Below are 18,084 nucleotides of genomic sequence, written 5' to 3'. Positions count from 1 at the left end.
TCTTCAACTGTTCCTCACGTTGCGAGCCTCTCTCCATCTTCGTTTGAGCCCCCCATTTCTTTTTGAGAGCCATCACAATGACCCACTATAACCGACCAGTGCCAGTGACCAAAACTCCTTTCGCCGGCTACAGGTACGTTCAGATTTATCCCCTGCCGACGACTTGTTTCTGACGCTCATGTTTCTCATTATACAGCGCCGCACCATATGTGGAGTCGCTGCAATATGATGTAGGCAGCATTCCTGGCCCGAGCCCTCGCTACAATTCGGGGGAGGACACTGTGCATCATGTCAAGGCTCCACCGCACCTTTCTTCCTATACCGAACCCGAATACATTTACGATGGCAGGCGCGACGCAGTCGCGAATATCAACCCTCCGCAACGACCGGGGGCTTGGAAAAATGTTGGCAACAACTTTGTTGATGATGGTATGCAACTTTCATCTCTCCCTGTCCGCCCGCCTAATCCTTTGTCTCTATAGCGCGGGAACCTTCCTGGTCTTATAATTCATGTCCCCCGAACGATGATTCTAACGGACTCTCCGCTGCTCTTCCACCACCCAACGGTTACAACTCACAAAACACCCCGTCCTATCCATGCTCAGCCACCGTTAACCTCCCAGGTCACTACACGGGCTACTGTGACCCTCGCTCTACTCCGTCAAATGCCGCAGACAATTTCGAACGCAGTGGAATGACCCCCGCCATTCCATATAGTGCTGCCTATCGCGCAACAGTTGCCTCTCAGAGGGTCGTCCAAGCTAGTCAAAATCGAAGGAAAGAGGGTGTCAGTCTCTTCGCTTGTGACGAATGTGGAGCCACGTTGACTTCCCACCAAAACCTGAGACGTGAGTCCACTCGTTTTCTATACCTTCTATTTCGTCTCCCTCATCCGGAGAGTCATTTCTTAGACCATCTTAATGCTCACTACAATATAAAACCGTTCTCTTGCGAACATTGCCAAAAATCGTTTGGAACGGCCCACGACCGAAGTAGACACGCCAAAACATGCGGGGCGAAGAAACAAAGCGGCATCCGTTTCTTCCATTTTAATGAGTGTATGTTAGAAAATTGAACTTGTGGTCAGATAATGTGCTTAGGTAGCTTTCTCAAATCAGTCGATACTTGCATCAAACCGCAGGCGGTTCTTGTTAGTACAAATTAATCAGTATCGGACGATTCCTTCATGAACTTTTACGGTTGCGGCTTTTTCGATATCATTGCACATTTCTTTTAGTATGACTGATGCACACTTTTTACGTAGGGTAGACAATACTTAGTAGAAGCCGCTGGTGCAGGGGACCCGGGGGGAAAGTATCATATGAACTTTCGGACATGTGATGAGCGAAATTGAAGTTTTGTCCGCTGGAGTTTGCCGTTTCGGATTTAAGTAGTTGAGGACTTGTCGACATGTTTGCAATCTCGGATCGAGCTTATTCTTAATCTTTCCTCGGGAAACGTCCATTACAGGGCCGCCAAAAAATTCCACGTTTTATTATGTATTTTCCCAACAACATCATGCATGATGGTTACGGTTACAAGGTTACGTACTATACCGTTGTCGCCAAAATGACTCGGGACAATGTTGGGATCTTTCATTCGGAGCCTTCGAGGGACTGTCCGGGAGTAAATGGCGAGAAGGATTCACTTTAGCGGGAAGTTCAGAAAAGCTCCGTAGGGCTTGCATTAGCTTGCTGTTAGGACCCAATAATGAGTCTCAGTGAAGCACTCCACGGTGAGAAGATCGTGGTTAACCCATTGAAAAGGTCTGTCTAAACGGCGCGCCGTCAGAGAGAACTTTCCTATACAATACATTCGTATGTAAATGATCCCCGAGAAATTTAAAGTTCATAGGGATTCGTGTCACATGAGTCCTGAAGCGCCCAGTGCCTGCAATGGACTATTTTGAGGAACGCTGTACCATTCGATCCAAGCCTCTATGCCGTATGAGCCACAGACCTCGGAGGACGGGCCTCATAGAGTACTACTAGTAGCATCATGACATCTCTCCTGCGTTCCTCCCAGACTTTGGTTTGTTGCCGATGCTCTTCAACTCTAAATGGATGAAGGGTCAACGTTCAACGAGTGCAGCGCTCCCGCGACTCTCTTTCAAAGGGTGATTGATGCCTGAGTGAACCGAACAGTAGTAGGCACAAGTGAGACGGGCATCATCGCCTCAGGAAGCTGTCGCTCGGGCAAATTTTTTTTTTCAAAGCGGAGACGGCATCACCATCTAAACGGCAGGCAGCACGTTCCCACGCGCACTCGAATGTCATCTTCGAAAGGATGCCTCAAACATGATTCCGAGTCTTGGGTGCTTTGTTCTGTAACGGGGTGGTGTGTACAGGCTTCTCGAACAATTCCACATGAGAATATGGCACAGAATTCCTTGCGAAAAAGTTCAGTTAGTATTAGCGCTTGTAAGAATCCAAGTAAGAATCTGATCACGTTTCTACGTCGTAAATACTTCAAGGTCCGAGTTCCCGAAACTGAAAAGAACGGTTTACGGCAGCCTTGCCCGACATTGAGCCAACCATTGCACATTTGCAAATGAACTGGGTGAGGTCGGTTTGCTTTCCTAGAATAACTTGACACCGGGGGCATCGACAAAGGTCCGAAAACAGTCTGTAGTTGACACTTCCCACCCTCGAACCATTCTATGTATATCTACAGTATAGACACGGAGGACTTGACACAGTCCAGGCCCACCGTGACATAACCCAACTGTCATGATGAAGAATGTGGGTGGGCATTGAGTCTTGACAATAGACGGGAGGACGGGAAACCCTGGGGTGTTCTAATTCACCCCTCCCCAAAGTCAAGGCAAGGGTTATGGGCTGGAGTATTGTAAACGACAAAGAGTGTTGATTGTTGAGTAGACAGCGACGAAAGGAGGTTAAAGAAAACTGGAGGAGGGGAAAGAAGACCAGAAAGATAAACTAGCGTTTTTTCCCCATTGACACATTGAATAGAATAAATTTCTAGCAAGTGTTCTTTCTACTTGGATACGAAACCCGTCCCTGAGTAGCCTTCCGACGCGATACCTAAGGACAGAACGCTGAACAAAATTGCGGGTGAGAACAAAAGGACGCGACATACCAGTGAGAGGATTCATCTTTTGCTCCCTGGCACGCTCGTTCGAAGCCTCTTGCCATTCTTTAGATAGCGTCCGAGGTGTCTCTTGGCCTAGTTATGAGAGGGGGGATACGTGAGGTGAGGTGGGTGACACCATAGAAGCTAAAAGCTGAGGACGTACCATATGAACGGATGGTCCCAGAGATAATAGCAGACACGCCGACGAGTGCAATAACACAACCAAGGATCTTCCAGTTGTCTCCTGGTTGGCTTATCGGTGCTCGAGGACCATGAGGACCGAAGGAGACGTAGTAGGCTACCAAGTGAACCGAAAATTCATGAGCCAGACGCGTATATTACAATATTGCAAAAGTAAAAGAATAGGATTGAACGTACCAGCCTTCTTCTCGTCTATGGAAAGTTGCTTCCAGTCTTTCTTCATAATCTCTTCCAACTGCTCATGCACCGTCGTCTTGTCTTCCACACTCATCCTCTCCCATTGAGCTTCAATGTTTCCGAGGGGAATGATAGACTGCTGTGCTGTGACCCTAGTTGGGGAAGGCGACGAGGCAGAAGAGCTGGCGACGTGTGCTGGGTTAACTGTCGTCGCAAGGCATCTTCGGAGAGGTAGAGAGCTTGCTTGTCGTGCCAGACGGAGAGCGGAAGCCTGCATTATTTGATGTAAACAGGCACGTAGAATAAAACGTCGAGAGAGGGAGAGCGGTTTTTTGAGGGCAAAGAGGAAGAGGTTTTCTGACAACCGATTTTGCCCGGGATGGACCGGCACGTGAAGGCCAGCCTATCACAGGCCCATTATTTTTCTTAAGTTCCCGGAGGAACAGAGTGAAATATCATACGTACTTGGAAGTCTAGGTTCCCGAACTCTGCTCCTACATGGTACGATATCGAAGATAGATGGAGACATGATAACTATACGCTACAGGGCAGATTGACATACTGCAGGAGTAAAGTACAAATTTGGCTTCAAATTGAGTATTCCGGAGAGAGCTAAACTGTAAACAGAACGAAGGGGATATTATACGCCTCTGTCCCTGTCCACTGAAGAGAGAAATTGAATAGCCGAGCAGTTAAGGACAGAAAGGAAAAGCTGTAGGGTAGCGAACTTTGACTAAAGTACAAAGAACGAGGAGAGCAACAGACAAGAAAGTCCCGAGTCGAATAGATAATAGATATCGAAACACAACACGACATATAATATAAGCAAGACAGGAGTGCAAGAAGACAAGATCTAGAGGTAGAAAAGGTGCGATCACAAACTAGAAGACTTACAGGGCAACGCCGAGAGCACTAGGCGGCCATGTTTCCTCCATTTTCCATTGCGCCTCTGACTGCTCCACCTTCGTACCATTTAGAGACGTGATTGGGATTGGAAGCGACTTCGCTGGAGCGTCTTTACTTCGTCTATTATTGTCGGCTGGGGGAGGTGAAGCCATTCCAAGTGGGAGTGTACCATTTTGTTCAAGAGTACGCTGGCATTCGGCACCGCCTTCAGAACGTACTGGAAGAGAAGGCGTTAACTCAAACACCGACTTGATTCGAGAACGAGAACTCACGATGCCTGTTCAACGCATCCATCCTCGCGAACGGTTTCTGACATCCTTCACATGTGAAAGGTCGGTAATTTGTATGGAGTTGCTCGTGTCTCTTGCAATCATGTTGTCGAGCAAAACCTTTACCACACCCAGGCCAATGGCATACGAACGGTTTCTCTTCGTTGTGAGATCTAATGTGACCTAGAAAACTAGATAAGCATCTGTTAACAAGGATAACAGAACAAGGTTGACATACCTTTCAAGTTAAAGCTCCTGGTGAATGTGCTTCCGCAACCGGGTACGGGGCAGTGAAATGTTGCTTCCTGCTTTCGTCGATTATGGCTAGCCCGTGCAGTCCTGCCGGTGGTGACTGTCATCTTCGTTACCGCAAGTGGAACCGTCGTCCCTCCAACAGTGACCGCTGCGTGCATGGGCATACCGTTAGGTCCAATCGGCCCATTCGGTCCACCACCACCACCACCACCCCCATATCCTACGCTCATAGGACCAGGAGGACCATGTCCCATACCGTTGTGGAAGCCAGGCATAGCGCCAGGTGCGGAAATGCCCATCTCACTACCACTGAACAACATATTGGGTGGAGGTAACCCTTGAGATGGTAACAACGGACCACCTCCGCTATCCGACTGCGATCTTTGATGTGATGCAAACTCGGTCGACGGAGGTGGCAATTCTCCATACCTTCCCCTTGGACTGACATTCGGTGAAGGATAAGGACTTGCACGAACGCTGTTTGCTATAGGTCCCTCTATTTCATCCCACCCTTTCGATGCACCTCGTTCGCTCCGTGTTCCGCTAGATGTACGACGGAAATGTCCCAGACTACTAGCAGGTCGGCGTCCTTGATTAGAACCCATATGTGTCAACCCCAGGCCAGCGCCCAAGTTGGGTAGCTGGGATCCAGAGAGGCCGAGCTCCACGTTATTAGTTGGCGGTCCGGAATACGAATAACTGTGCCCATGACCAGCACTGAGTGGCCTGATAGGCCCGTCTGAAGGGCTTAAGTAGGGTTGGCTCCGCAATTGTTGTTGTTGTCGAACAAAATCGTCGTGAGAGGTCGGAGGGAATAAAAGTCCGTTATTGTCACCGCCGTTTGTGTCTTGTCCGTCTGATACATTGACTCCGGGGATCCCAAATCGATAATCTTCGCTTCGGCTTTGCCGGGCGTGACCACCGCCCGTCCGCCCGTATCCGTCGCTTCTGGATCTCCTGAGTGCGGTTCCACTGTCTGGACTCAAAAAGTTGTTACCAGACTGTGCACCTCCGTTTGAAGTGCCACCAAATGTGAAATGGGCGTTCATGCCACCACGTCGATGATGAGATGGAGGTGAAGATGGGGAGACATCGTTCATGTTCACACCACCAGCTGGAGGCGAAGAGTCGTCCATTATGGCAGAGGTGTCACCTGCCATAAGATTTGACGATGGTGCGGTATCCCATGTCGGTGGTTCGAGCGCTCCGTCTGATTTGGACCGAGTAGTGCGCGGGGCGCCTTGAGGAAAGAGAAAAGTGGTGTTATTTTTGGGATTCGTGGAAGCAGAGCCGAGTAGTTGCGAAGACGACGTTGCCGTTGCTGGGTGTGCGGTGGAAGACGATGATGACGAAGATGGGTGATTGAACTCCATTGAATCGGTGGGCGCAGGGGAAAGAGAATGATGCCGTTGTGGTGGTTGGTAACCGGGAGTAAGGGACGGCCCTAGAATCCATGCAGGGATTAAAAAAATCATTGTCAATTCAACAACTTTCGAGAACAAAGAGGGGATTGATAGAACAAAAAAGGTACGTGTTTTACTCACCGTTTCTGAAAAGCAGACTAGGACCATCGTTCGCGCCGCCACCACTGATCGGCGTCGCTGGGACGATGCGTAAGCTTGGACCAGACGCCCCGTCGCGACCATCTCCCTCTGGTGCATTGATTTGTGGTGGCCGAGAGAAGCCTTCGTCTGAATCGGGCATCAAAAGACGAGGGGGGCTCTGTGGTTTGTGCTGCATGCCTATTGGGTTGGGAGACATGCTTCGAGAATTGGAAGGGAAGTGGGCTTGACGTGGAGAATGATTATCGATGGGTAAAGATTCCGTGGGCCAACTGGGAGATTGGAAAGACATTCCTTCAAAGGATTGGGCGACCGTCATTCTTGGAGAAGGAGTGAGATGTTGAGGTTGGAGATGTGGCGAAGGTGAAATATGATGATGATGGTGATTAGAGGAGACTGAGGAGGCCCTTGAACGAGGGTCGTTGGTGCCCTCATTGCCACTGTCACCACCACCATTACTAGACGACGGGGAAGAATAGTCGCCGTAAGGTGCTGGGTGATGAATATTCATGGGAACTTGATGCTCGTAGATGTAATCCGTATCGTTGAACATTAGGAGAGAACCGCCCGGAGTATCGTATTCTGAGGGATCGTAGGATGCAGTTTGAGCGCCACCGCCCGCGAAAAGGCCAAAACTGTTGTCGTTGTCGTCGCCGTCAAAGGAGAGCTCTGAGTGGACGGAATATGGGGAATTGTTGTATGATCCGGCGTAGGAAGGTGTATGGGCAACGTTGGAATCGTTGACGAAGTCGAATTGGGCGTTGGGAGGAGGAGAAGGAGGAACGAGGTCGATGTCTTCGTGGAAAGGAGAGCCTTCGGGGTCCATGATCCTGGATTCAAAAAGTAATCTACTTGGGCTGTGTCCCAGGTAGAAGAGGCTGTCCTGTGTTTGTCTTTGTTTTTCTATTTCTCTATTGCGTCCGTTTATGGCGGCTCTTGACCGTGACCTCCGATTTGTAAACTTGCGCGATTTGGGCAAAGTCATGTAAGCACATTTCGAGTGTAATGCCAACTCATCGTCCCTTGGTAACAAAATCTTTCTACAATTCAAGACGACAGACCACCAGCTTCGCCTTGAATAAACTCAAAATACGCTTAAAAACAACTCCTCCGCATCCCCGCAGAAGGCTATGTCTCGGGAAGGAGGAGGCTATCCACGCTCACTGCAGTGCTATCGCAGTGTTCGAGACGGAGGTCTGTAGACTTTGATCGTCATCTCGTTGATTTGATTGTGGCGCTGGTCCAGCATCATAACCTGTTGGTAGATGATACTTTTTGAAACTACAATCTCAAAGTTTTCAAAACTGCTGCAAGTTTCCGAAGGGACAGACGGTTCCCACTGAAAGTAGACTCCATAGTGTCCTTGCCAACGAACCTACATGAGTGATTTGATTTCACCCCTCTGGCACCAAGAATATCCGTTGGATCCCACGACCTTGTACCTCCGTGTAGCCCAGGACCTCGGGGTCCCTGAATATTATTGACCGGGACCTAGTTGAGTAAGAAGCTGAGATCCTTCAAACATACATCTTTCAAGTTGTGGGTTCCTGACTTGCTCGATTGCAGTCAGATATCTGCCGCTCGTCGTTTTCTCGCAATTGAGTCCAGATGCTTTACCGGCCGTCATACTCATAAGTATGATCATGAATGTAATCCCTTTCTCTGGCTTCCCGACCCCTCTGACCGAAATCCGAGTCTCTTCGTACTTAGCATTCATTCATCTATCTTTATCCAGAGCAAACACGCCTGAATCATTCATATTTCAAACTTGGCAAGTATAATTAATCTATACAAACATGTCCTACTAACTCTCCACCGACATAGCCATCTTTGATTGACCGTACCACGAATTAGCTAGAGAACGATGTTGCATTCGTTAGCTTCGGATGTACTAGCAGTAGGAGTGGATGGAGTTTAGACTCTGGTGACACCGAAACTATCTCCCCGCGATTTCAAGGAGTGGATTCCGAGTTCTACCCACACCCCCCGACGAGGGTACGGTCAATGTATAGTCACTGATCGAATCGCCTACAGTTCCTCATGAGTCACAGTATGCTTGCTTTCAGTAAGTAGAAAACAATATGGCCCAAAATTAGAAGGTAGCCCACATCACGGTAATCTTTTGATGGAATGATCCTTTGATACCTTGTCAGGGAGAATATCAAAAAGTGAGCGGTAAGGCCTACCGGAAAAAAGCAGTTGAGAAGAACCTTCCCTAAAACTCTCCGTTTTTTCTCTTGCTCCCGTCCACCAATTACTCGTACGTGTGCGACCAACGAAGGGATCAATATGGGGGTCTGTTTTGATTCCCGCTCATTCATCCCATCATAAACCCAACTACACCACCGGACGTGTGCGTATCCTCCCGAATCTAAGCATCATCCGTGTCCGAATTTCCTGAGTCTTATCAAGAAGTTGATGAAAATCAGGAACAGTTCGCTTGAATGCCTCGAATCTCTGTTCCTCTCACGAGTCACGACGGCGAGAATAATCGAAATCAACTCCACCATTCAATAACGGAACACCACTTAATGATGACCTTTAAAGACCACATGGACAACTCGTAACCATCCCATCTTTTCTTCACTTAACGGGGGACTTTAACCGTACTCCCTGTGAAACTCCCGTCAGTTCATTGATTGGACGACAGACAGCCAGCGAGAGGTGTAAGTACTTGCGGACATCTTGAAGCAATGATCGACAGATCAGAGCTTAGACGTTCACGTTTCGTCGTGTGTGGACCAGTATAAATCCATATCCATTGCAAGAAGGAACCGATAGACCCTTTTTCTTGACGCGGGCGTTTGAAGGTGTCCTGTCCAAGGTGTCCACTTGTGTCCATGCAGGCATTCAAGTACATCCAACCATCTGATATCGATGTTTGATATGATGCAAGGTCACAGCTTGGTAATGGAGACGCTCGACATGTATCAAAAGATTAGATCAGATATGGAGCAAGGATGTCCTATTACAAGGCTTGTTTGTTCAAAGTTCCATCATTGCACTGATCATTCGAGGAATGCACAAACACCAAAATCACCTTTTGATTTCGAAAAACGGGTAAGTATCAAACTACCGTCAAAAAGTGATTCACGATACCTTCAATACCCCAAACTTCTGAACGCCAAGAAAAAGAAAACCGTGTGTTATTTCTCATTGCTCCATCGGGAAAAAATCACCACCACCCGTTGAGAAAACCCATGCTCTTTTTCAACGTTTCGGAATCTATCGTTGCGGAGCTAAGCACCGTCATCGGGTTCCCGAGCCGTTTGAATGGGGAAAGCCCAACAACCTTTTCTTTCTTACCGCCAGCTAGACCTCCCGATCTCGTTGATGATGATGCGGAGCCGGTGTCAACGACGGAGCAGGGCATGCCAGGTTTGCAGAATGTTTAATGATTGACTCAGTCCTAAAGAATGATGAGGGTGAAGCTGTCACAAACGAACAGGCCGGGCGGAAGCGCAGATGTACACTCTGCCCCTTCTGCAAGTGAGATATTTTCGGATCGCTTGCCAGGATAGGTATTAAAAAGGTACGCACGACCATATAGGCTGTCAGTTGTGTGTCATAGCAGCATGAATGTGTAACTTTTTACTGCAATAGTTTGTTTCTCGCCCACGTAACAGTTTCCGCTGCCTAAAGGGCTATCAATCGGCACCAGGTAGGCACATCGAGGTACACTTACCACTGCGAAAAGAGCTTTCCGTGGCTTGCTTATTACCACACCCAACTTCTGAAATTCCTCCTTTCATACAAAATAGGTAGACCATACGCCTCCATATGTTGCTCCAGCTACTTGCAAAGTGCATTACAACCGGCGGAGGCTTATCAGATACAAATAGAAGTGCTTGGTTGGCATGGTGAGCTGCGAGAAAGATGTTTCGAGTGTACTAATTTGATGAGGCTGGCGATGGGTGTGGGTGATGTAACGGGCGACGTTTACAATGCGTTCAAGGCGGTTTCGAGAACGACCAATACCAGTTCGTCTGAGTCTGCAAAGAGAGGGAAGACTAAAGTCAGCGTTGCAATCTGTGAGAATATGATCCAATTGCGTACCTGTATCAGATTCTTCTACCACTTTTCACTGCCGATAACGTTTTCGATTTGGAGAGCCGGTCTAGTAGTTTGCCTATTTCTTCGGTCTCTGGACGAGTGAACGGGACGCGCATTGGTAAAATGATGGATGTAAGAGTTGAAGTGATTCTGGGAGCAGTGTCTGCGTCAGCTCGCTGCTCAGACCGCTTAGGTCTTAAAAATTTCGTAGACCAAAAGAAACAGCTCGAATAGTACGACACTGGCCTACATAGAACCCGAGATTCGAATGTTTCGACTTGGCCATCTGTCAAGATCAATATCACTGACATCGGGTCAAAGATTGGAGGTTCCGGAAAGGGATGGGTGACCAAGGTTGGACCAAGGAACCCGAGAGTGTTACGCAGAGAACGGACATCATGGCCTTGGACGATAACCGAAGTGGGAATTAGTCGTTTAGGGAGTTGGAGAATTAGAATTAACGAGCGGTGTGATTAGCATCATGACGTTCATCACTCGAAAGGAGCTCGATCCTGTCCTGACATAGCTAATTACTTTGATTCATTCAGAGAGTCGACAATGCACTGGGGAAGCGATTTTAATATCAATGCCAGAAGACAAGGAGACGATCATTTGTGGGCCAGGGAATAAGAGCAACGTTTCATCGATATCTCAACCTGTGTATGTCATGAGGGATATACCGTGCGCGATGCGTTAGGTTTGATTTAACGAGTTCAACCGCGGACTACAAGAGAAGTGTAGACTACCGAATGCGCTCGTAATGAATACTGAATTGAAACGAGCTCAAGTTTGCATACGACGAACAAGTCTCATCTTCGTCCCATCGTGTACAGCAGCCTCAAATCTGATCCTCTTCGGTTCCGGGCTTGCACAACGAGATTCACCCGACAAGAAATGTAGAGTCAAGTCTTGTCGGCTCGGAAAACAGTCATGGCATCGTGAGCATTGATAATTTTTAGCAGTAGCTTGATGAGACGAAAGAATATGATCTACGACGAAGTTTTAGGAAACGGGTGAATGAACTCTAGTGAAAGGAAGGAACTCACAGACAAGATCACGTCTTTCATCAAATACTGGTGATCCACAGCCCGGCACATCGCACAAGTACACGGGTTTACGTTTAGGTTGGCCGCTTGTTGTTGCCGTTTGAGGACGCGGGTCCATCCTGGAACAATTGGAGGAGGCCGCCGTTCGCGTATAAGATGCAGGACAGCAGGTTGAGGGCCGAACGGCTTCTTGAGACAAAAGAGGTTCCTCCGAGATGACATCCGATGGAGAGAACGGAGAGTAAAAGAACGGATTTTCATCTGATTGAGAATCGCCCAAGTCATTTGGAACAAGTGCTTCCGGGACACTCGTGTCAGTGTGATCTTAAATGCGAGCGGTGTGAGATAGGCTGACTTCAATTAGAAGAGTGAACTCACCTCCCGCGGTAACGACATAATCACGAGAACTTGAAGATTGATTCGATTGGTAAGTATATCCTTCGTTCCCTCGAATGTTACAAAGTTCCTCGGACGACCTCTGTTGAATATGATTTGTAGAAATGAATGTTCTGGGTCGGAGTGCGAGACGCGCACAACCTTGGAGCAGCCACGATGGCGTTGAGCATAGGATACGGGCGGTTAGGAAGGAAAGCGCTGTATACCTTCCTCCACCTTGATATGAAGTTGTTCCTCCAGGCGGCTGATCAAAATCTGGTCTTCGGGTATATCCGTATCCTGAAAGTGTACAAAAAGATCCATAATTAGACCTTCAAAATCAATGTAAACCCCACGCACTTCTCTCTGCAATAGTGAAACAAGGTCATTGTCATGAGTAATTACAACTTCGGCGTCTCTCCTCTGCAACTGGTGGTCAGTGATCATGCCATTGGCAATGAAGGGATACATACGGATTGTAGAATGTGTTCATTGATAATGTCCAAGGGATGATACACCTGGATAGTCGAGTTGAAATACTCATAACGGAACTCCAGCAATACTAGGGACGAACCTGTGTTATCGGCATGACATCTTCTTCTCCAAGGCTGGTGTTACTACTATCGCCGTGATAGTAGAACACATCAGAAGGGGAAGATAATAGTTCGTCTTGCCATCCGAAACTACTCTTAGATATTCCAGAGGATCCGGAACCGCTCTGGGATGAATCTGATCCAGACGAGGATGGACGCGTTCGACTGAACGGAGGATCGCCGTCCTTTCTGCCGAGACTATCTCTCCAAGAAGCATCATATGTACTGACCACGTCCGCTTCAGTCCTCCTCCAGACAGACCGAATTCCACGTCGCATGGATACACGAAAACCTCGGATAAAGAGAGCCTGATTATGTTTGGAATTATCGACAGAGCACCGACTTGAAACTGACGACTGCAGAATGGATGAGCGAGACAACTTCAGATGGCCCTCGAACCCTAAGCCACCCGTGGTGAAGATCACTTCACAAGATTGTTTGTTGGATGTGGTGCAGACAACAGCGTTTTCCCAGCAATCGGTCTTGTCAAAACCAGTTATGAGATATAATGCTCCGTTTTCAGCCTCTCTGCCTAGCGTCCCGTTCAAGAACTGGTACCAGTTGGCATAATGTCGTTCTGCGTATTCTCGAAAGAGGGAGAGATTGTGGCAGTCAACTCGACTCGCTCCCTTTGGCGGCATCAAGATTGCACCTCGGTCTCGACAAAATCGAATGCGGATTCCACCGCCTGCGCCAGCAGGAAGTCCACTTTAGACAGATTAGACAGACTTGAATTGAGATTCAAAAGTACGTTACTCACGGTAATGAAGCCACTCCTCTAACACTGAGATCCCATTGCTTCGTGTCGCGACTACACAGAGGTATTCCAGCTCGAAAACGATTGGCCCTTTCAAATCTTCTTCCATCCCAGGCTAAAGGTTGAAATCCTTCGGGCACTCCGTATTGGTTGATAGGATCATCTGCAGAGCAGCAGATGTTGAAGATGAAGTCGAAACCACCATCAATTGTCAGGATTCCGACGTCGCCAATTCGTACACCCGTTTCTCGATATGGTTCTGAAAGTGCGTCGTTTGGTTCAGGAATCCAGAGTGCACATCCATGGCCAAGAGGGTAAAGTGCACGAGCGTAGACACGACTTTCGTGGGCGATGTCCATGGTCTGTAGGAAATCGTGCGCAGGAATTCAGCTTTATAGAGAGGTATCCCGGGTTCGCATGAGTTCTGGCTTGACTTCTTTGCATAGCTTCGAGTTTAAATAAATGAATGGGATCTAGCCGTCAGTCTGTCATTCAATATCGGAGTACAAAAGAACGTACTGCCTGGAGACGACTGAATCAGAAACCCACTCTCGAACAGCCTGTCAGACTGAGAAGATCTGACAGAATGAATGGCATATTACCCCGACTCCGTAGCAGCAATGTTGCTCTAGCTGCTTTTTCTTGGCTAAAATCCTTAATAGACAGCTGCGAGTTGCCGTGGACAGAAGTGTTTGAGGCGGTAAATCATATTTGGATATGGTAGTAGGTTTTGAGAACAACCACTGGAGTTTACCTCAGCACATATTATACATCCTGTAGAACAAACTATTAGGGCTGTTCAATTCTAAATTTTCAAACGTTGCAAACCATGTAATTCAAACTCCGCCCCATCGTCGGTTCAATCGGGCACCCCGGCCTGTAAGCGCCCAGTCTTTTTCTGCCCGCATCGTCCCGCCGTCTCGTTCGACGTCCAGCCTCACGGTGCAGCTGTCACTCGTAAGGACCAAAATTCGGTATGCCTATTTTATCATATGTTCTCTATGATTTCTGAACTTTTCCCCCATTCAATTTCCCTCTAGCTTCATCAACACCTGTTCCTTTATATCCAACTTCTTTTTCTGCCATCTCATGCCAACTGTGACCATAACTCAACGCGTGAATGCTATTCTCACGGATGCACAACATCTTCTTGGGGCGGCCGATATCCTTGAAGAGGAATCTGACTCAGAGGAAGATGTGGAGGACTTGGAGGACAACGAAGAAGTGGCAGTTTTGTGATGGGCACTTGGTGCAAGATGGTTGGAGATGGCATGTACACTTTGTGGTGATGGTAGAAGGGGTCCATATTTCCAGTTTCCGAAGTAAAAAGACTTTCTTGAGTGCTTGCTGCAACTTCCTGACCGCCAGTTCCGCTCTGTTTTCCGGTATCGTACTAGTTATACTTTTTTCTTACCTCACTTTGATTTTTGATTACAGAGTCAGCCATGATATGTTCGACACTCTTGTCAAGCTTCTCGCTCCGAACCCATTGTTCCAGTCGAAGGGCCGAAAACCTCAGCGCCATCTCAAGCACCAACTTGGCACATTCCTAATATGTTACGGTCAACTGGCTTCACCAATACAAGATACTGCACTGAAGGTCGCAATCGGTGCAGGCACCGTTGTTTTATACTGCAGGCGTGTAACACGAGCAATCAGAGAGTTACGTTTGAAGTTCGGTGGTTGGGTTGAGTGAGGAGGAGGTTTATTAGCTGCCACTGCTGCAAGTAGATCAAGTGGATTCTTCTAGCTGTCAATTAGTCTTATTTATATCACATTATAAAACGGGGAATACTATAGTGATATAGAGACTTAAAGACTTATAGATTATGTTTTCTAAGGAGCGCAATTGGGGACCAGCCAGAACGATGAACGAGGGGGTGAAAATGGAGGCACCTGATTGGACGGGCGGAGTTTGAATTGCAACCTTTGAAAATTTAGAATTGAACAGCCCTATTTTCACATCGACGCAGGAGTACGTGTCCATAGTACAGTCATAGAGCATGATAGCCATATGCGCTCGTTTATGGCCAGGCCATCGTACGCGGCTTCAATTAGACTGGGGAGTTTCTTATAACACATACGACTGATTCGATGTAGTAATAAAACGATACAGAGCAAGTCAACAGTGACACACCTCTACGGAAAGATAGGACTGTTCACGATCCGTTGTTCCGTGCGTAAGGGAACGTACCCTGTGACTGCCTTACCCTTTTCCGCCAGCCTCTTGTGAAAGAAGTCTAGGACAGTGTGACAGGAGAACTCGTACCAGCCCGCTCCTTGCTCCAACTGCTCCTTGGCCTCCTCCGATTCCAGAAACTCATCTGCGAGTTCCGCCAACCGCAGTCCGTGAAATGTCCATTGCATCACATTCGCGATGTAGAAGACATCCTCTCGACAGAAACCAGCGAGCTTGTCGGTGTCCTCTTGGACGACGATATCGTGTGCCTCTTCCCACGTCGCCTCCGAGACTGTAGAGAGGATTTGTTGCGTTCCCGTAAAAAATATCACCGAGATGACTTGGCATCTCTTCCAGCATAGAAGTGCCCCGAAGAACTTGTATAAACTCCTTTTGATTTCGTCTCGTTTGTCCGGGAACTCGTAGGCAGCCCAGAAGGGAGAATCGTAGTCGTCAACGAGGACAACCAAGCCATGCTTTCGAGGTCGGGTCACTGACTGCAAAAGCACGTGAATGAGCCAATGCAATGATACAAATCACCAGGACGAACTCACCATGACATTGCTAAGGGTCGTAACAGGATCCTTATCCTCCAACTCTTTCCATTCTTTGCCTTCCGGTAAAAGACTGTACTGCTTGACAAAGTCTTCTAGCGCTTTGTTCAACTCATCGTTCAGATTGAAGTCCTGACTCTTCACATCCAAGCTTCCAAACTCTAGTTTCAGAACATAGTGATTGTTTGGCATCCACGTTGACATGTCTTCCGAATAACGGAAAGCATATGCGAAATCGTCTTTGTGGCGAACGTCATAGAAGTAGCTAAGCATCGATACTATGGAGGTCTTTCCATATCGAGGTGGTGCTCTTAGCAGAGTACAACTATAATATTGGGTGAGAGCGATAACGGAGCTTCGGTCACAGAAGTGAGAAAGGTTGGTGAGGGTTTTGAAGTCAGTTGTGGTCGACGACAGCTAGAAGGCACGAGTAAGTGAACTAGGCAATTACACAGAATGACGGGATGAGGCGAACATCTTCAAGAAATCTTTGGACTGTAAGAGGCGAGTAGCTAGGCCAAAGGAGTGGCAGAATGAAAGTTTCTGCCTCAGCCTCTGATTTCGAGGGATCAGGGTTGTCGACCCGCCCCACATATTGTTCGTATGACGAGCCTGAAGCCATTCCAGTAAATCTGTAAGTATCACCAGAAAATCGCGATTCGCTAACTCACCTACTTCGATAATGTGAGCCTGGTGTATTGGCGTGGTTGCATCCACAGGCATTTCCGGAGACAATGGAGGGGAAGTATTGAACCCGAGGAGGAGGACGAGAGTGTGTTATTCGGTGGGATTTTTAACATGAAGGTGAGTGTGGACGCGTTTAGACGCGTTTAGTTGGACTCCTTATCAGGAGCCTGCGCACCCACCGGGAAACTCGGCCATGACCCGTACCCACTTCCAGTCGGGGTAAACGCCGCTGATTCATGTATTCGAACTCGTACTTGTAATTATAGTAGTGTAGCCTGAGTCTCGGTAACTCGTGTCTTCTTCGGGTGTGCTGCAAGTGTCAACTAAGGGACGTTAGAAATTATGTACAAGGAACATCCTGCCTAAGGTGCGAGCTTCGGCTGTGCGTTCTTCTATCATGTCATCTAGTACAAGGTTGGTCCTTCTTCTACCATAGTATGTTACTCGTTCAACTTTGACTTTAGTGTCGATTATACAACAATCTGGGATCAAATGTACAACCCCAGGTGGAGGGAGATGCAACCACCCGAGTATGTTCTCCGCCCAGTCGATGGAGCCCTTGATCGTAGTCAACCATTCAAGTTGTGAGCGTTCTCATACCTATCACACGCACGAGCTCAACCATTCATTCTAGCAGTATAGATGTTGAACGGGAACCCCCCCCACCTCCTCCAGACCTCTCCAATCTAGCATTCGATGAACGATACCTTTATGGGTTCCCCATCCCTCAATCTTGTATTCGTCGCTTTGAGGAAGACCCTTCTTTCAGAAAAGACCCCAAGTTATACGGACCTCACATCGGGCCCAACCCAGATGCGATGACTCTTGGAATTCGGACTGATCGCGTGTTGGGACATGTGTGTTCGAGATATAGGGTTCAATTTTGGGAGACGACAGCAAAAGACGAGGAGGGCCTTGAAAAAGCGGAGTTTATTTTGTGTTTTGCAATTGGGCGGAAGGACAAGGGAGTGGTTGCACCGGGTGGGCCGCCATTGTTGGGGGTGTTAAAGAAGATTGCGAAGGATTTGGGGATTGAGGAGGAGCCGAGATGGATTTTGGGGAAATGGATGTAGCGATAGGACTTCTGTCGTCTTACACGACAGTGAAGCTTGAAGCTTGACTGCCAATTTTCGACGTGCGTTGTATGGTGTATAACGTTTCAAATTTCAACCATCACTCGTTTTCTCGATCTATAAACCGTGAATTGCAAAAGACACGATGTCTTGTCCGGCCTTCGACAAGCCAATATCGTTCGGACAATTCGTGTTTTGAGCCTCAGTTGCAGAGCATGCAAGCTTCAAGACCAGCTGGATTGCAGTTTGCCACGGATTACAACGACCAGAAAAGATCCTTTTCCCTCATCATAATTGCGGTCGA

The 18,084-nt window shown here is 47.9% G+C and overlaps 8 protein-coding genes across 10 annotated transcripts; 3 read left to right on the top strand and 5 right to left on the bottom strand.

The window, feature by feature from the left end:
• Positions 1-77: 77 nt before the first annotated feature.
• On the top strand, positions 78-1,075 carry E1B28_010935 (uncharacterized protein; the record flags this gene model as incomplete). The annotated part of the gene is made up of 4 exons (XM_043155922.1): positions 78-133; positions 197-429; positions 483-848; positions 912-1,075. The coding sequence occupies 4 exons, from the start codon at positions 78-80 to the stop codon at positions 1,073-1,075; spliced, it is 819 nt and encodes a 272-aa protein (XP_043005706.1).
• A 1,522-nt stretch (positions 1,076-2,597) lies between these two features.
• E1B28_010934 (uncharacterized protein) lies at positions 2,598-3,829 on the bottom strand. Its single transcript, XM_043155921.1, has 4 exons — positions 3,472-3,829; positions 3,257-3,391; positions 3,100-3,186; positions 2,598-3,044 (listed from the first exon to the last, which is right to left on the bottom strand). Exons 1-4 carry the CDS (start codon positions 3,746-3,748, stop codon positions 2,998-3,000), a joined length of 546 nt encoding a protein of 181 aa, XP_043005705.1. The 5' UTR covers positions 3,749-3,829; the 3' UTR covers positions 2,598-2,997.
• An 88-nt stretch (positions 3,830-3,917) lies between these two features.
• Positions 3,918-7,350, bottom strand: E1B28_010933 (uncharacterized protein). Its single transcript, XM_043155920.1, has 4 exons — positions 6,446-7,350; positions 4,885-6,345; positions 4,650-4,829; positions 3,918-4,594 (listed from the first exon to the last, which is right to left on the bottom strand). The coding sequence occupies exons 1-4, from the start codon at positions 7,287-7,289 to the stop codon at positions 4,362-4,364; spliced, it is 2,718 nt and encodes a 905-aa protein (XP_043005704.1). The 5' UTR covers positions 7,290-7,350; the 3' UTR covers positions 3,918-4,361.
• A 3,174-nt stretch (positions 7,351-10,524) lies between these two features.
• E1B28_010932 (uncharacterized protein) lies at positions 10,525-10,827 on the bottom strand (the record flags this gene model as incomplete). Its single annotated transcript, XM_043155919.1, has 1 exon — positions 10,525-10,827. The coding sequence occupies one exon, from the start codon at positions 10,825-10,827 to the stop codon at positions 10,525-10,527; it is 303 nt and encodes a 100-aa protein (XP_043005703.1).
• Positions 10,828-11,082: 255 nt separating this feature from the next.
• On the bottom strand, positions 11,083-14,001 carry E1B28_010931 (uncharacterized protein). The gene is made up of 9 exons (XM_043155918.1): positions 13,807-14,001; positions 13,291-13,733; positions 12,512-13,238; positions 12,411-12,455; positions 12,298-12,360; positions 12,165-12,237; positions 11,941-12,099; positions 11,563-11,886; positions 11,083-11,505 (listed from the first exon to the last, which is right to left on the bottom strand). Exons 2-9 carry the CDS (start codon positions 13,644-13,646, stop codon positions 11,300-11,302), a joined length of 1,953 nt encoding a protein of 650 aa, XP_043005702.1. The 5' UTR covers positions 13,647-13,733; positions 13,807-14,001; the 3' UTR covers positions 11,083-11,299.
• A 175-nt stretch (positions 14,002-14,176) lies between these two features.
• On the top strand, positions 14,177-15,135 carry E1B28_010930 (uncharacterized protein). Of its 2 annotated transcripts, XM_043160784.1 has the most exons (3): positions 14,177-14,261; positions 14,328-14,672; positions 14,725-15,135. In XM_043160784.1, the coding sequence occupies exons 2-3, from the start codon at positions 14,408-14,410 to the stop codon at positions 14,838-14,840; spliced, it is 381 nt and encodes a 126-aa protein (XP_043005700.1). In that variant the 5' UTR covers positions 14,177-14,261; positions 14,328-14,407; the 3' UTR covers positions 14,841-15,135. The 2 variants fall into 2 exon arrangements, with proteins under 2 accessions (XP_043005700.1, XP_043005701.1); XM_043160785.1 differs by having other exon boundaries at positions 14,328-15,135.
• Positions 15,136-15,371: 236 nt separating this feature from the next.
• On the bottom strand, positions 15,372-16,865 carry E1B28_010929 (uncharacterized protein). Of its 2 annotated transcripts, none has more exons than XM_043155916.1 (4): positions 16,692-16,865; positions 16,496-16,632; positions 16,021-16,437; positions 15,372-15,963 (listed from the first exon to the last, which is right to left on the bottom strand). In XM_043155916.1, the coding sequence occupies exons 1-4, from the start codon at positions 16,741-16,743 to the stop codon at positions 15,427-15,429; spliced, it is 1,143 nt and encodes a 380-aa protein (XP_043005698.1). In that variant the 5' UTR covers positions 16,744-16,865; the 3' UTR covers positions 15,372-15,426. The 2 variants fall into 2 exon arrangements, with proteins under 2 accessions (XP_043005698.1, XP_043005699.1); XM_043155917.1 differs by having other exon boundaries at positions 16,696-16,840.
• Positions 16,866-17,019: 154 nt separating this feature from the next.
• E1B28_010928 (uncharacterized protein) lies at positions 17,020-17,896 on the top strand. Its single transcript, XM_043155915.1, has 3 exons — positions 17,020-17,121; positions 17,172-17,291; positions 17,345-17,896. The coding sequence occupies exons 1-3, from the start codon at positions 17,105-17,107 to the stop codon at positions 17,778-17,780; spliced, it is 573 nt and encodes a 190-aa protein (XP_043005697.1). The 5' UTR covers positions 17,020-17,104; the 3' UTR covers positions 17,781-17,896.
• The last annotated feature ends 188 nt before the right edge of the window (positions 17,897-18,084 follow it).

The sequence above is a fragment of the Marasmius oreades genome, chromosome 7, assembly GCF_018924745.1.
Source record: "Marasmius oreades isolate 03SP1 chromosome 7, whole genome shotgun sequence".
NCBI lineage: Eukaryota > Fungi > Basidiomycota > Agaricomycetes > Agaricales > Marasmiaceae > Marasmius > Marasmius oreades.
Note: the sequence above shows the minus strand (reverse complement) of the source record. Positions and strands in the feature narration are given on the sequence as shown.